This window comes from Saimiri boliviensis, chromosome 1, assembly GCF_048565385.1.
Source record: "Saimiri boliviensis isolate mSaiBol1 chromosome 1, mSaiBol1.pri, whole genome shotgun sequence".
Classification (NCBI taxonomy): domain Eukaryota; kingdom Metazoa; phylum Chordata; class Mammalia; order Primates; family Cebidae; genus Saimiri; species Saimiri boliviensis.
This window is the reverse complement of record NC_133449.1, coordinates 245,120,151-245,135,873: the sequence shown is the minus strand read 5'-3', so window position 1 is coordinate 245,135,873 and position 15,723 is coordinate 245,120,151. Positions and strand designations below refer to the sequence as shown.

Genomic DNA, 15,723 nt, shown 5'->3' with positions numbered 1-15,723 from the left:
GAGAATAAAAAATGTTTCTCATCTATAAAATCAAAGATTGTTGAAGGATGAAATAATATAATGCCTAAAAATTACTAATCCTAATACCTGACATATAGGAAGTACTTAATAAATATTTTATATTTGTATGTAATAAGGTTGGCCCAAAGGGGACATGAATTACATAGATGGGGTGAGAAAAGTCATAATTTGGTTAAATATAACTATTAAAGGTGTTAGCAAAAGCAATTTTAAATTTCATTGCTAAAGGCTGTTCTTAACCAGAGTTCTTCATCTGAATCACCAGCCACTGAAAATAGAGTGGATATTTTCTCATTTACACTAAGAATATTTCATAGCCAGTGCCATTCTGGCTATGAAATATTCCTATGCATCATAGGAAAGAAGTTACTTCATTATAAATAATGGATGGCTTAAGGCAGGTGTCCCCAAACTGCGGCCCCCTGAGGCCATTTATCCGGCCCCCCGCCGCACTTCAGGAAGGGGCACCTCTTTCATTGGTGGTCAGTGAGAGGAGCACAGTATGTGGCAGCCCTCCAACGGTCTGAGGGACAGTGAACTGGCCCCCTGTGTAAAAAGTTTGGGGATGCCTGGCTTAAGGGATTAGGACTTAATTCCCTTGTATCCTGTTTGAAGACTGCAAAAATGCCAAAGACTCTGAATGCTAATAAACAAATAGTCATGGTACTGACCATATGAGGAAATTAGATTGAGTGGTCATGTAGTTAAAGGGGCATTTCAGATTTAGGTGATTTAGTTAAATGTCTAGGAAGGATTATGAGAAAAGAGGAAAATAGACAAGAAAGGAAAGATTAAGGATTATAGAGCAGGGGATTAATAGAACAAAGATTCAAAAATGTCTTAAAATGTGTTATTTGTAAAATAATACTCTAAATACATTGTCACAACAATATCGATATTCTTTTCTAAACAAAAGTAAATACTAAATCAAAATGTGTAATGTGCATTGCTGTCTTTACAAGAGCATTTTCTTTTAATTTGTTGCTCTTTTGGTGCTGCAGAGTAAAGGAGTTTGGAATTAGTCCATCAGACATTCCCTTCTCACAGGGTAGTGGCAGTCGCCCTGATCTCTCTCCTTCTTATGAATATGACGACTTTTCTCCTTCAATTACCAGGTCTACTTCATTCTATAAATAAGATGTTTATTTTAATAGTTTCTTTTGATTTGTGCTTTGTATAAACATTTCATTTGCTATTTTTGTCCTGAGCCATTTTAGTTTTCATTTTCATTTCATTTGGCAGGTGGTGGTTGTACTGCATGATCTGCATTCTTATGTCCTTTATTAATCTATTTGCTTTAAAATGTTGATTTAGAATTCAGGCTTCCTATTTCTCCCTCATATTTTTAAGGATGATGTCACTTTTGCATACTTACCACTAAAAGATAAATTGTTAAAAGATAAATTATCTTGCTTAAAATGAAGACTTTGCCTTTATTCTGTATGATCTTACAAGTTTCCTTCTCTGCAAGGAGCCTCTTGACATAGGAAGTTTACCCTCTCTTGGCCAGGCATGATGGCTCATGCCTGTAATCCCAGCACTTTGGGAGGCAGAGGCTGGTAGATCACCTGAGGTTGAGAATTTGATACCAGGCTGGCCAATATGGTGAAAACCTGTCTCTACTTTAAAAAAAAAAAAATCATTGGTTGTTTTTTTTTTTTTTTTAAAGAAAAGAAAGTTTACCCTCTCCCAAATGTGTAAGTTTAAGTATAATGAGTAAACACTTTGAAAATGATAAAACTTAAAATCTTATAATCTTTATACATTACAAATAAAATTATTTTACATGTAGCTATTTTAATTGAGCATGATAACTACCAGAAATCTGCAGGATTTTTGTTTTGTTTCAGCAGTGATGTATTTATTGGTCTAATTGCTATTGTTGACATTTTTCTGTTTATCTAATTTAATTGCAATAACATCAACTTTGATGAGCCAGTAGTAAAAAAATTGAAAATTAAAAAAACTTTTTTTTTTTTTTTTTTTTTTTTTTTGAGACAGAGTTTCACTCTTGTTACCCAGGCTGGAGTGCAATGGCGCGATCTCGGCTCACCGCAACCTCTGCCTCCTGGGTTCAGGCGATTCTCCTGCCTCAGCCTCCTGAGTAGCTGGGATTACAGGCACGCGCCACCATGCCCAGCTAATTTTTTTGTATTTTTAGTAGAGACGGGGTTTCACCATGTTGACCAGGATGGTCTCGATCTCTTGACCTCGTGATCCACCCGCCTCGGCCTCCCAAAGTGCTGGGATTACAGGCTTGAGCCACCGTGCCCGGCTAAAAAAACTTTTAATTGCAACAAGTTTTTTCTTTGAATACTGAATCTATATACTTTGTTAATTCTCGTTTAGTTTGCACAATAATTATATTTGATATAATTAATCAATATATGAATTACATAAAGTTGCCTAAGCAGATTTCCTAAAATTAAACAACGATTTATGTGTTTCTACAGATTTCAGATAAATTTTACCTATAAAGGTGACATCATCAATCTTAGTATGTTAAACTGAATTGCGTGTATATTGAATAGGTTGGTATTTTCTTGTTCCTCTGCATGAGTGTTTTTAACTTTGATGCCTCTTATGTATTTATAGGGTGAAAGAATTGACTGTAGATCCAACTGCTGCTGGTGATGTTCGTCCAATAATGCACCATCCACCAAACCAGATTGATGACTTAGAGACACAGTGGGGTGTGGGGAGTTCCCCTCAGAGAGATGATCTAAAACTTCTTTGTGAACAAAATGTGAGTGACTTACTATAATTGTAAATGATATCATCTTAGTTCATTTCATCAGTAGCAGAACTTAACTGAAAACTATCATTGAAATGTGGAGTCAGGCTGTGGGTGTGGTGGCTCAAGCCTATAATCCCACCAATTTGGGAGGCTGAGGTGAGAGGACTGCTTGAGGCCAGGAGTTCAAGACCAGCCTAGACAATTTAATGAGACCCTTTCTCTACAAAAACATTTAAAAATCAGCCAGGTGTGGTGGTATGTATTTGTAGTTCTAGCTACTAGGCAGGCTAAGGCAGGAGGATTGCCTGAACAGAGGGATTCTGGGCTGCAGTGGGCTGTCATACCATCACTGCACTCTAGACTAAGTGACAGAGCAAGACCTCGTCTCTTAAAATAAATGAATAAATACGTCAGGGGTCAGCAAACCACAGCCTATGGGCCAGCCATCTGTTTTTACAAATAAATTTTATTGGCACATATCCATGCTTACTCTCCTAAGGTTGTCTGGCTGCTTTCATATCATAACAGCAGTACAGAGACTGCGGCTTACAAACCCAAAACATGTATTACCTGGCTCTTTAAGGAAGTTTCCAGCCCCCAATATAAACTATTTATTTATTTTTTCCCCTCAGATTTTTGCTGATATTACAATTTGGGAAATTTTAAAAGTAATATAGGGAAAAACAACATTTAAAATTATACATATAATAAATATCTTATTAAAAAGCTTAAAAACAGGCCAGGCGTGGTGGCTCATGCCTGTAATCCCAGCACTTTGGGAGGCCAAGGTGGGCAGATCACTCGAGGTCAGGAGTTCAAGACCAGTCTGGCCAACGTGGTGAAACCCCGTCTCTGCTAACAATATAAAAATTAGCCTACTGTGGTGGCATGTGCCTGTAGTCCCAGCTACTCAGGAGGCTGAGACACAAGAATCATTTGAACCTGGGAGACAGAAGTTGCAATGAGCCAAAATATTGCCACTGCACTCCAGTCTGGGCAACAGAGTTAGACTCCATCCCCTCCGCTCCCCCTCCCCAGAAAGGCTTAAAAACAAAAGAACTATGGACATATGCATCGTTTTTTTTTCTTTTTTTTGAGATGGAGTCTCACTCTGTTGCCCAGGATGGAGTGGAGTGGTGTGATCTCAGCTCACTGCAACCTCCATTTCCACCTCTCAGGTTCAAGCAATTCTCCTGCTTAATCCTTCCAAGTAGCTGGGATTACAGGCTCACACCATCATGCCAATTTTTGTATTTTTAGTAGAGACAGGGTTTCACCATGTTGGCCAAGATTGTCTCAATCTCTTGACCTCATGATCCGCCTGCCTTGACCTCCCAAAGTGCTAGGATTACAGGAGTGAGCCACCATGCCCGGCCATGCATCTATATTGAAAGGATGCATTCACTGTATTAACATCAAACAGCAAAATGCTAACATTTGTTAAATCTGGTTGCTTTTTTTTTTTTTTTTTTGAGACGGGGTTTCGCTCTGGTTACCCAGGCTGGAGTGCAATGGCGCGATCTCGGCTCACCGCAACCTCCACCTCCTGGGTTCAGGCAATTCTCCTGCCTCAGCCTCCTGAGTAGCTGGAATTACAGGCACATGCCACCATGCCCAGCTAATTTTTTGTATTTTTAGTAGAGACGGGGTTTCACCATGTTGACCAGGATGGTCTCGATCTCTTGACCTTGTGATCCACCCACCTCGGCCTCCCAAAGTGCTGGGATTACAGGCTTGAGCCACCGCGCCCGGCCAATCTGGTTGCTTTTCTATATGACTGAAAATTTTTAATAATACTTCATAATTTAAATTTTTGATTCCCCAATTACTAAAAAAGGTAAAATATATGCCCATTGTATAAGGACAGAAAGAATAAAGAAAGAAAAAGTTATATATAATACATTGTCACATAATTGCTTTTAATGTATTGAGAGTGTTCTGTGTGTGAGATGTAAAGGTGTGTTTTTAAAATGCATATTCTGGGCCAGGCACAGTGGCTCATGCCTGTAATCCCGGCACTTTGGGAGGCCGAGGCGGGTGGATCACGAGGTAAAAAGATCAAGACTATCCTGGCCAACATGGTGAAACCCCGTCTCTACTTAAAAAATACAAAAATTAGCTGGGTGTAGTGGCGTGTGCCTGTAGTCCCAGCTACTTGGGAGGCTGAGGCAGGAGAATAGCTTGAATCCAGGAGGCAGAGGTTGCAGTGAGCCAAGATCGCGCCACTGCACTCCAGCTTGGTGCCTGGCAACAGAGTGAGACTCTGTCTCAAAAAAAAAGAACAACTGCATATTCTATGCAGTTTTGTTTCATTCTGTTCCCACTAAGTCTTATCATGGCATTTTCTCATGTTATAAGTTAGCATTGATTAGTTGCTTACTAATCAATGACATACATTGCTAAGCATTTTATTTATTATCTGATCTCATGACAACTCAATGTAGTAGGTACTGTAATTATCCCTACTTTATAACTGATATTCTAAGGTTTAAATAATTTGACCAAGATTTTGTAAGTAGTAAGTACTGAAGCCAGGATTGAAACTTAGATCTTTCTTATTCCAGCACCAAACCTTGTATCAATTAAACTGCTACCTGCAATACAGTATTCTTTGAAAACAACATACCTTTAGTTAGTTCTAATACTTTGTAGCAGATATTTAGTCCAAAATATTCTAGAGTAACAAATACACATACCACTTTTTGTTACCGTGTTCCAAATCACTATTATTAAAGCAGAACTTAAAGCACTGGTTCTTAACTAGGAATAGTTTGGCCCCCCTAAGGCAAAATGTATGGACATTTTTGGTTGTCACTAGTGAGGTGATGCTGCTAGCATACAGTGGGTAGAGCCAGGAATGCTGCTGAACATCATACAGTGCTCAGGACTGTCCTTCTCACATTACCCCATACAATGTCAATAGTTCCAAGACTGGGAAAACCTAGTTCAAAGTAATAGTTCTAAACTTTGAACCATAGAAACTAAAAATGAGATCCTGGTCTCAGTCCATCACTTGTGTCCAGAATTTTTAAGAGAGATTGTAGTTGCTTTTAGATTCTTCAAAGCAAACACTGCATTGCATCTAGATGTTACCTATCCCAAAGATGTGGAAAACCAGAACAAGATAAGCACTCCCTATAGCGTATCTTTCCATTTTATTCTTGCATCTGCTGGGCCTCTGTAGAGCCTTAATTTGGAGAGGTTAGGCAGGCGACCAGAACTAATCCGGGGGAGCATGGTATCATAAATTTTTGCAGCCTCCATGTTTGAGAGAGTGTGCATTTCTATCACTTTTGCCACCTCTGGTGCATTATCTTGTGATGACTCAGCATTAGCCTTTAGTTAGGTATTGGTGCATATGTACATATTCTTATTGCTATATTGTCTTAACAAAGTAGATGAAAATGGAACAGCATCTAAGACATGCTCTAGAGATCAGTTTTTTTGGTTTTACTTTGAGATGGTGTCTCACTCTGTCCACCAGGCTGGAGTGTGTGATGGCACAATCTTGACTTACTGCAACCCGCCCTCAAGGGTTCAAATGATTCTCCTGCCTCAGCCTCCCAAGTACCGTACCTGGGATTACAGGAGCACACCATCATGCCAGCTAATTTTTTGTATTTTTAGTAGAGATCGGGTTTCACCATGATGGCCAAGCTGGTTTTAAACTCCTGACTTCAAGTGATCCACCTGTCTTGGCCTCCCAACGTGTTAGGATTACAGGCGTGGGCCACCACACCCGGCCAAAGTTTTTTGTTTTTCAGTTTTTTTTTTAATCATCATCTGAACATGGCCTGGGATCAGAGAAGTTTTGACTTGCTGTAGGATGAAAATATGAATGTATCGTATGTATTTGTTCCTCAGTTATACGTAGAGAATTTGTTCTGGGACTGCCTGACTGCCTGAATATACCCAAATTGCACATACTCAGGTTCCACTGTTGGCCCCGTGGAACCTGCAAACATGAAAAGTTGGGCCTCTGAATATGAAGATTTCACATATCTCAAATACTGTATTTTCAGTCTGCATCAGTTGAAAGCCAGATATAAGTGAACCAGCACTGTTCAAACCTATATTGTTGTAGAGTCAACTATATCTGTTTTTTGTTGATGAAGTCAAATTGTGAATTGTCCATTGAAATTTCTGTAAAAACTGGTAAATATACATCATCTAAAGATGTTATCTTCAATCTCTTTTAAAAAAGGAAACAAGATACACATGTAAATTAAATTGTTAGTGAAAAGTAAGCAATACTAAGGAAATATTTCAGTACATTTACAGCCTGCAATAAACGTATTTTTGAAAAGTTGGGCTGTTCCAAAAGAGAGCACTCTTTTAGGGTAGTTCAGCAATAAACCTTGGGCTAAGTGAAAATTATTCCCTACTCATCTGATTGAGTTGTCTTGTTGAGAATTGCATATTTTTACCCAAAGAAAGAAATTGTGGGTTTTGCCTTTCACATATATTTCAGTAGCCTTCACCATTCAAGTCTCTTCAATTTCTAAATGACTTTTTGTAAATGATATTGAAAAACTACTTTTATAACATTTAAAATACACACTGTATCATAATTTCTTAATTATTTTTATTTTAAGGAAGAAGAAGTTTCTCCGCAACTGTTTACTTTCCATGAAGCTGTCTCACAAATGGTAGAAATGGAAGAACAAGTTGTAGAAGATCACAGGGCAGTGTTCCAGGTAAAGTAAGACAGGACTTTTCATCAAAATATTTCTTGAGATAAATAATTTTTTTAAATTCCTTAAATATCACACTATTCTTTAAGAAAATATGGGCCGGGCTTGGTGGCTCACGCCTGTAATCCCAGCACTTTGGGAGACCGACGCGGGTGGATCATGAGGTTAAGAGATCGAGACCATCCTGGTCAACATGGTGAAACCCCATCTCTACTAAAAATACAAAAAATTAGCTGGGCATGGTGGTGCATGCCTGTAATCCCAGCTACTCAGGAAGCTGAGGCAGGAGAATTGCCTGAACCCAGGAGGCAAAGGTTGCGGTGAGCCGAGATCGCGCCATTGCACTCCAGCCTGGGTAACAAGAGCGAAATTCCGTCTCAAAAAAAAAAAGAAAATATGTATTTATATATATGTATATGTGTATTTATAAGGCATATGGCATGACAAATTTTGAATACAATGAATGAGGGCTACAAATAACATTTCTTTGCACCATGGTGAAAGATTCTACTTTGTTTACCTCCCATCCTCTTTATTGGTTTTTGTCGTTTGTCCATTTTTAGAGAAGAGTTGCACCAGTACTTCTTTCTAAATGTTAGGCCAATTTATTTGATAGCAGTTAAGAAAAACTCTTATGAAGGGTTTTGGAGCAGTTGAGGAAATATCAGTTGTTGCAGAAAAGATAGACTACTTCATGAGATTGAGAGTTACTGCTCTGAGCTGTCAGTGGCAAGTTGAGTGAAGGGCCTTATGTCACCACCCTTAGGCAGTAACTCCTTAGGCATTCATCCTATTATGCATTCAACCTGTTAAAAGTATTTAGTATGTGATACTCTGCTCCCCTTTTTTTTAAACAAGAAAATGTCCTATCATGGTGATATTTGAGGAATTGAAGATATCATTTGTACATCTTTATGAAGACTATACAGTTGACTTGCTTTGCACTCTGCTGCCCTCAACCCTCCTGAAGTATTATGAACACTTGAGAAAAAAGCAGTACCTGTCTCCCTTACTGACCTGTATTTTTTCTTTGATGTTGAAGAAATCTTTGTCACTAACCAAAGGAACTTCAGCTCTAGATCATTCAAGAACTTGGATAAAGGGCTCAAAAATGACAGAGAACACTTTATGTCAGATTAGGATACACATTCATTAAAACTATTAGAGTTTGGCCAGGTGCAGTGGCTCATGCCTGTAATCCTAGCACTTTGGGAGGCTGAGGCTGGTGGATCATTTGAGCCCAGGAATTTAATACCAGCCTGGGCAACATGCTGAAACCCTGTCTCTACAAAAAATACAAAAATTATCTGGCCATGATAGAGCACACCTGTAGTCCCAGCTACTTAGGAGGCTGAGGTAGGAGGATTCCTTGAATCCAGAAGGCAGAAGTTGCAGTGAGCTGAGATCGCACCACTGCACTCCAACCTGGGCGGCAGAGTGAGACCCTGTCAAAAACCAAAAACTCTATAGAGTTTTAGTCAAATTCTTATTATGAGAATTTCTCTAGAAGCCCAGTTGTTTGAGAAGAGAAAGGACACTAATAATTTAAGAAAATTACACACATGTCATCCCAGCACTTTAGGAGGGCAGGGTGGGTGGATTGCTTGAGCCCAGGAGTTCAAGACCAGCCTAGGCAACATGGCAAAACCCCATCTCTGTTTAAAAAAGAAAAGAAAATTGTCATCTGTGCCCTTTTGGAACAAGTTGTCATATAAAGACCATCATTTCCCACTCTGCCATTTTTTAGATAAAGTCTTACAGCTGTTTATTGGTAAAATTGGGTATTCTGACTTTCAACCCAGTATTCTTTTTACAATTCCCTATATCATTCCTCTATATTAGAATCTGCCATTTCACAAAATAAGGTTTTTTTTGTGGTTTTTTTTTTTTTTTGAGATGGAGTTTCGCCCTTGTTACCCAGGCTGGAGTGCAATGGCGCGATCTCGGCTCACCGCAACCTCCGCCTCCTGGGCTCAGGCAATTCTCCTGCCTCAGCCTCCTGAGTAGCTGGGATTACAGGCACGTGCCACCATGCCCAGCTAATTTTTTGCACTTTTAGTAGAGACGGGGTTTCACCATGTTGACCAGGATGGTCTCGATCTCTCGACCTCGTGATCCACCCGCCTCGGCCTCCCAAAGTGCTGGGATTACAGGCTTGAGCCACCGCACCCGGCCCAAAATAAGGTTTTGTTAAACCAAAATTAAGTGTATAGCTGAAGGAAAAGGTAAGAAAAATTGGAGTATATGGCTGGGTGTGGTGGCTCATGCCTGTAATCCCAGCGCTTTGGGAGGCCAAGGCGGGCAGATTACCTGAGGTCGGAAGTTTGAGACCAGCTTGACCAACATGGAGAAACCCCGACTCTACTAAAAATATAAAATTAGCTGGGCATGGTAGCGCTAATCCCAGCTACTCGGGAGGTTGAGGCAGGAGAACTGCTTGAACCCAGGAGGTGGAGGTTGCAGTGATCCTAGATCACACCATTGCACTCCAGCCTGGGCCAGGAGAGTGAAACTCCATCTCAAAAAACAAGAAAGAAAAATTGGAGTATATTTGTATTTTCTTTTTTGTTTTTGTTTTTTTTTTTTCTTTTTGGTATATTTGTATTTTCTAATTAATATATGTTTCCTAATCAGGATACATACCTAAGTTAACCAGTTCTGTCTGGTGCTAGTCTAGTTATAATTAGTCATTAAAGTCAATTGATGTTTGAAAAATTGAGATTGTATGCATCCTAAAAGCAAATCCACATATAAGAACTTTTATGTCCAAAAAGCTCTTTAATTCAGAATGATGTAGTCTTGTTTTGGGTTTTGTTTTGAGACAGAGTCTCGCTCTGTCGCCCAGGCTATAATGCAGTGGCATGATCTCAGGTCACTGCAACCTCCCGTATCCTGGGTTCAAGCTATTTTCCTGCCTCAACCTCCCAGTAACTGGGATTACAGGCATGTGTCACCCCACCTGGCTAATAATTTGTATTTTTAGAAGAGACAGGGTTTTACCACGTTAATCAGGCTGGTCTCGAACATCTGACCTCAAGTGATCACCTGCCTCAGCCTCCTAAAGTGCTGGGATTACAGGTGTGGGCCACCATGCCCAGCCGAAATTTACCTCTTGACCCAACCACTGTAGGTCCCTAATTGGATATGGTTTTTTTTTTTTTGAGACGGAGTTTCGCTCTTGTTACCCAGGCTGGAGTGCAATGGCGTGATCTCGGCTCACCGCAACCTCCGCCTCCTGGGTTCAGGCCATTCTCCTGCCTCAGCCTCCTGAGTAGCTGGGATTAGAGGCACGCGCCACCATGCCCAGCTAATTTTTTGTATTTTTAGTAGAGACGGGGTTTCACCATGTTGACCAGGTTGGTCTCGATCTCTCGACCTTGTGATCCACCCGCCTCGGCCTCCCAAAGTGCTGGGATTACAGGCTTGAGCCACCGCGCCTGGCCTGGATATGTTAATTTGTCAGGTTCTAGGCTTCCTTCATAGCCCCTATCAAATTGCTCAGTAGCTTTATTGGGCATATTCGTCCCGTTTTAGGAACAGCTGTTGAGGTTTTGAGACTTACTCTGCTCTTTGATATTGATGTATTTGATGCATTCCCTCCACTAAATTCCCATCCAAAGTAGAGTAAAAGTAGAGAAATGAAATGATCTTGCTCAGCCCATCTTTCATGTTTTTGTGTTAAGTTTTACGGACATACAGTTGACCCTTGAAAAACTTAAAGAGTGTTAAGGACACTGACCCCCAGTGCAGTTGAAAATATGTATAACTTTTGAGCACCCCCTGCAAACTTAACTATTAATAGCCTATTGACCAAAAGCCTTACCAATAACATAAATGTCTATGAATACATTTTTTGTATTACATATATGTTATATATGTTATATAATGTATTCTTAACACAAAGTAAGCTAGAGAAAAGAAAATGGTATGAAGAAAATCATAAGGAAGGGAACCATATTTACTATTCATTAAGTGGAAGTGCGTCATCATAAAGGTTTTCATCCTCATCATCTTCACATTGATTAGGCTGAGGAGGAAGAGGTGGGCTGGACCCACTTTCTCAGGGGTGGCCGAAGTGGAAGAAGTAGAAGGGGTGGCAGGAGAGGCAGGCACATTCAGTGTAACTTTCATTGAAAAAAATCCAAATATAAGTGGACCCACACAGTTTAAATCCATGTTGTTCTAGAGTCAACTGTATTTCTTAATTGTACTGTCTGTGAATAAAGATGTTTTATGTCTATTGACATTTTAGAGAATACTCTCTTAAGTACGTTTGATTATATTTAACAGAATTGTAATTTGGTTTCTGTTTTACAAAGCGGCTTGTTGGATTATCGAATTTTTGTCCTTGCAGGAATCTATTCGATGGTTAGAAGATGAAAAGGCTCTCTTAGAGATGACTGAAGAAGTAGATTATGATGTCGATTCATATGCCACACAACTTGAAGCTATTCTTGAGCAAAAAATAGACATTTTAACTGAGCTGCGGGGTAATTCTTTTTCCATTTTAATTTTTGAAATCTGATTGATATTGGTATGTATTAGTGAGAGGGTTTCATATTGCAAGAGGACATATGAAGTGAAAATTAGGGGCACTGTTTAGCACCTACTTTCCGGAGGTATAAAGACAGCTAACCATTCTGGTTTTTCTGAAAGTCATGGCATATCATTTCAAGTTTTCTCTAGTCATCTTTCTTTTCTTATTTTAAGACAGACATCTTAAAGAGATAAAATGTATCTTTAACAAATTTATAAATTTTATATACCTATTCAGATCTTAATTTGATAGGCTGATGCTTATGAGAATTATCTTCTTTCTTTTTTTGGGTCTCACTCTTGCCCAGGCTGGAGCACAGGGGTGTGATCATGGCTCACTGCGGCCTCAATCTCCTGTACTCCAGCAGTCCTCCCACCTCGAGTAGCTGGGACTGCAGGCACGAGCCACCACACCCAGCTAATTTTTATTTTTTTGTAGGGATGGGGTGTTGCTGTGTTGTGCACACTGTTCTCAAACTCCTAGGCTCAAGCAATTCCCCTGCCTTGGCCTCCCATAGTGCTGGGATTACAGGCATGAGCCACCACACTTGGCCTCTGTGCCACTTTTTTTAAATGAAGTGTCAAGATGACTACTCTGTATACCTTATTCATGAAGGGAAGCGTATGCGTTACCTACTAAACCGTGTCCTTTTGTTTTTTTGGTTAGCTTATCTGTGTAGCTTCAGCTATGCATTACTTCATGTGTTACTTTTTAGGCATTTGTACACTATTGGCTCTGTTTATGTGTAAGTGAGCATCTGTATGTGTGTGTACATGCAATCCAACATAAGCTAGAAGTAAATTCCTAGTTTGGGGCAGTTAAATAAGCTGCTTAATTTTTTTAAGGAGGCCCTTTATGAAGTTGGTTAGTTGGTTTGAACGGTTATTTTTCTTTCAAATTTATTTACTTATTTAAATTGACATCCCAGCCTGGACAATATAGAGATCCTGTCTCTAAAAAATATTTTTAAAATTAGCCAGGCATGGTGGCACCCGCCTGTAGTCCCAGCTACTCAGGAGGCTGAAGAAGGAGGATCACTTGATCCCAGGAGTTTGAGGCTGCAGTGAGCTAGGATCATGTCACTGCACTCTAGTTTGAGCAACACAGTGAGATCCTGTCTCAAAAAAATTAAAAATTGACAGATTAGCCGGGCGCGGTGGCTCAAGCCTGTAATCCCAGCACTTTGGGAGGCCGAGGCGGGTGGATCACGAGGTTAAGAGATCGAGACCATCCTGGTCAACATGGTGAAACCCCATCTCTACTAAAGGTGCAAAAAATTAGCTGGGCATGGTGGCGCGTGCCTGTAATCCCAGCTACTCCGGAGGCTGAGGCAGGAGAATTGCCTGAACCCAGGAGGCGGAGGTTGCGGTGAGCCGAGATGGCGCCGTTGCACTCCAGCCTGGGTAACAAGAGCGAAACTCCGTCTCAAAAAAAAAAAAATTGACAGATTAAAAATGTATTAGGTACAACATGATATTTTGAAGTATATACAAGTTGAGTATCCCTTATCTGAAAACTTGAAACAAGATTGTTTTGGATTTCAGATTTTTGAATATTTGCATTATACCAAAAGTTTGGGATTTCAGGTTTCAGGGTTTTTTTTGTTTTGTTTTTGAGACGGTTTCTCACTTTGTCACTTTGTGCAGTGGCCATCTTAGCTCACTGCAGCCTCCATCTCCCACCATAACTTTTAAGAAATTACTATCTAGACATACTGTATTATTCATGCAATTCTCCTGCCTCAGACTCCCGAGTAGCTGGGATTACAGATGTGTACCACTGTACCTAGCTAATTTTTGTATTTTTAGTAGACAGTGTTTCACCATATTGGCCTGGCTGGTCTTGAACTCCTGACCTCAGGTGATCCACCCATCTCGGCCTCAAAGAGTGCTGCAATTATAGGTGTGAGCCACTGCACCCTGCCACATTTTTGGATTTGAGGTATTCAGCACATACATGTTGCTGACTGGTTATAAAGTTAGTTATTTGAAATCATATTCTGTAAAGTCTGCAGTGACTATTAAACTACAATTTTCATTTATTTCTCATATTGTTCATATTCAAGCCTTTATTTAAATTGTTTTTTTCATTTTTCTAATTTGCAGTAATTTACTATCAGCTTCTGTATCCATTCAGAAGACAGGTCATAATATACTCTAGTATTTTTTCTTTGTAGCATTCAACTTAATTGACATCCTTTCCTTTTCTCAAATTTCATGTATATCAAGCATATCCATAACTTATAAAAAATTACTATCCAGCTATATTGGCATTATTCAGTCCTTAGAATTTTTTTTAACCACTCAGAGATAAATTTGAGATTCATAAGAACAATTTGGGCTGGGCGCCTATAATCCCAGCACTTTGGGAGGCCGAGGCAGGTAGATCACCTGAGGTCAGGAGTTCAAGACCAGCCTGGTTAATATGGTGAAATCCCATCTCTACTAAAAATACAAAAATTAGCCGGGCATGGTGACATGTGCCTGTAGGCCCAGCTACTCAGGAGGGTGAGGCAGGACGATCACTTGAACCCGGGGGGAGGAGGTTGCAGTGAGCCAAGATCGCACCATTGCACTCTAGCCTGGGCAAATGAGCAAGACTCTGTCTCAAAAAAAAAAAATAAAATAACAGTTTGAGAGCACCAAATCCAGAAGTCCTTAAATTTATTTCTAAATTTCAAAAGTTAACTTTTTAAACATCACTGTACTTCAAAAAAAGGGGAGGAAAGTTGAGATTGCAACTTTTTCTTCTGAAATCTATGGAGTAGGGTTTTGTAACCTTGGCACTATTAACAACACTTGGGGCTATGCAGTTTTTTGTTGAGGAGTGTTATCCTGTATCTTATACGATATTTACCAGCATTGTTGGTCTCTGTCTACTACATGACAGTAGCACCACACCAGTTGAAATAACCAAAAATGCCTCTAGACATTACCAAATGCCCACTGGGGGCCAAAAATCACATTCAGTTGAGAGCCACTGTTATTGAAAGATGGCTTATCTTCATAGCTGCATATAATTTGTCTGACAATTTACTAACCTATTTTTAGTTCTTATATGACTCTAGATCAGTACATGACTGAAAAGAATGTGTAAAAGCAAGAAATACCTCGTTTTGAGCTGGGCGCGGTGGCTCAAGCCTGTAATCCCAGCACTTTGGGAGGCCGAGGTGGGTGGATCACGAGGTCAAGAGATCGAGACCATCCTGGTCAACATGCTGAAACCCCATCTCTACTAAAAATACAAAAAATTAGCTGGGCATGGTGGCACATGCCTGTAATCCCAGCTACTCAGGAGGCTGAGGCAGGAGAATTGCTTGAACCCAGGAGGTGGAGGTTGCGGTGAGCCGAGATCGCGCCATTGCACTCCAGCCTGGGTAACAAGAGTGAAACTCCGTCTAAAAAAAAAAAACTTCGTTTTGTCATCCCTACTTCATAATCTCCCTTCCTCACAATGAGGAAAAAATGTAAATTTCTAAAAATTCAAATACATTTTAAATCTTTATAGCCTAAGGTGAAATTGGAGGGCTGGGCGTGGTGGCTAACGCCTGTAATCCCAGCACTTTGGGAGGCCAGGACTGACAGATCACGAGGTCAGGAATTCGAGACCAGCCTGGCCAACATGGTGAAACCCCGACTCTACTAAAAATATAAAACTTTAGGGTTTTATATTTTTGTTGGGTGTGGTGGCATGCTGTCTGTAATCCCAGCTACTCGGGAGGCTGAGGCAGGAGA

The 15,723-nt window shown here is 40.1% G+C and overlaps 1 protein-coding gene across 4 annotated transcripts in view; it reads left to right on the top strand.

Annotated features, from left to right (window-relative positions):
• KIF2A (kinesin family member 2A) overlaps positions 1-15,723 on the top strand; it is an 81,755-nt gene that overhangs the window by 64,865 nt on the left and 1,167 nt on the right. For 2 of the 4 annotated variants that reach the window (XM_010336582.3, XM_003925808.4), the window contains exons 17-20: positions 1,023-1,136; positions 2,617-2,767; positions 7,354-7,455; positions 11,807-11,942. In XM_010336582.3, coding sequence (XP_010334884.1) covers positions 1,023-1,136; positions 2,617-2,767; positions 7,354-7,455; positions 11,807-11,942 — 503 coding nt within the window. The remainder of the gene's footprint in view (positions 1-1,022; positions 1,137-2,616; positions 2,768-7,353; positions 7,456-11,806; positions 11,943-15,723) is intronic. The other 2 variants (XM_003925809.4, XM_003925807.4) reach the window with 1 other exon arrangement.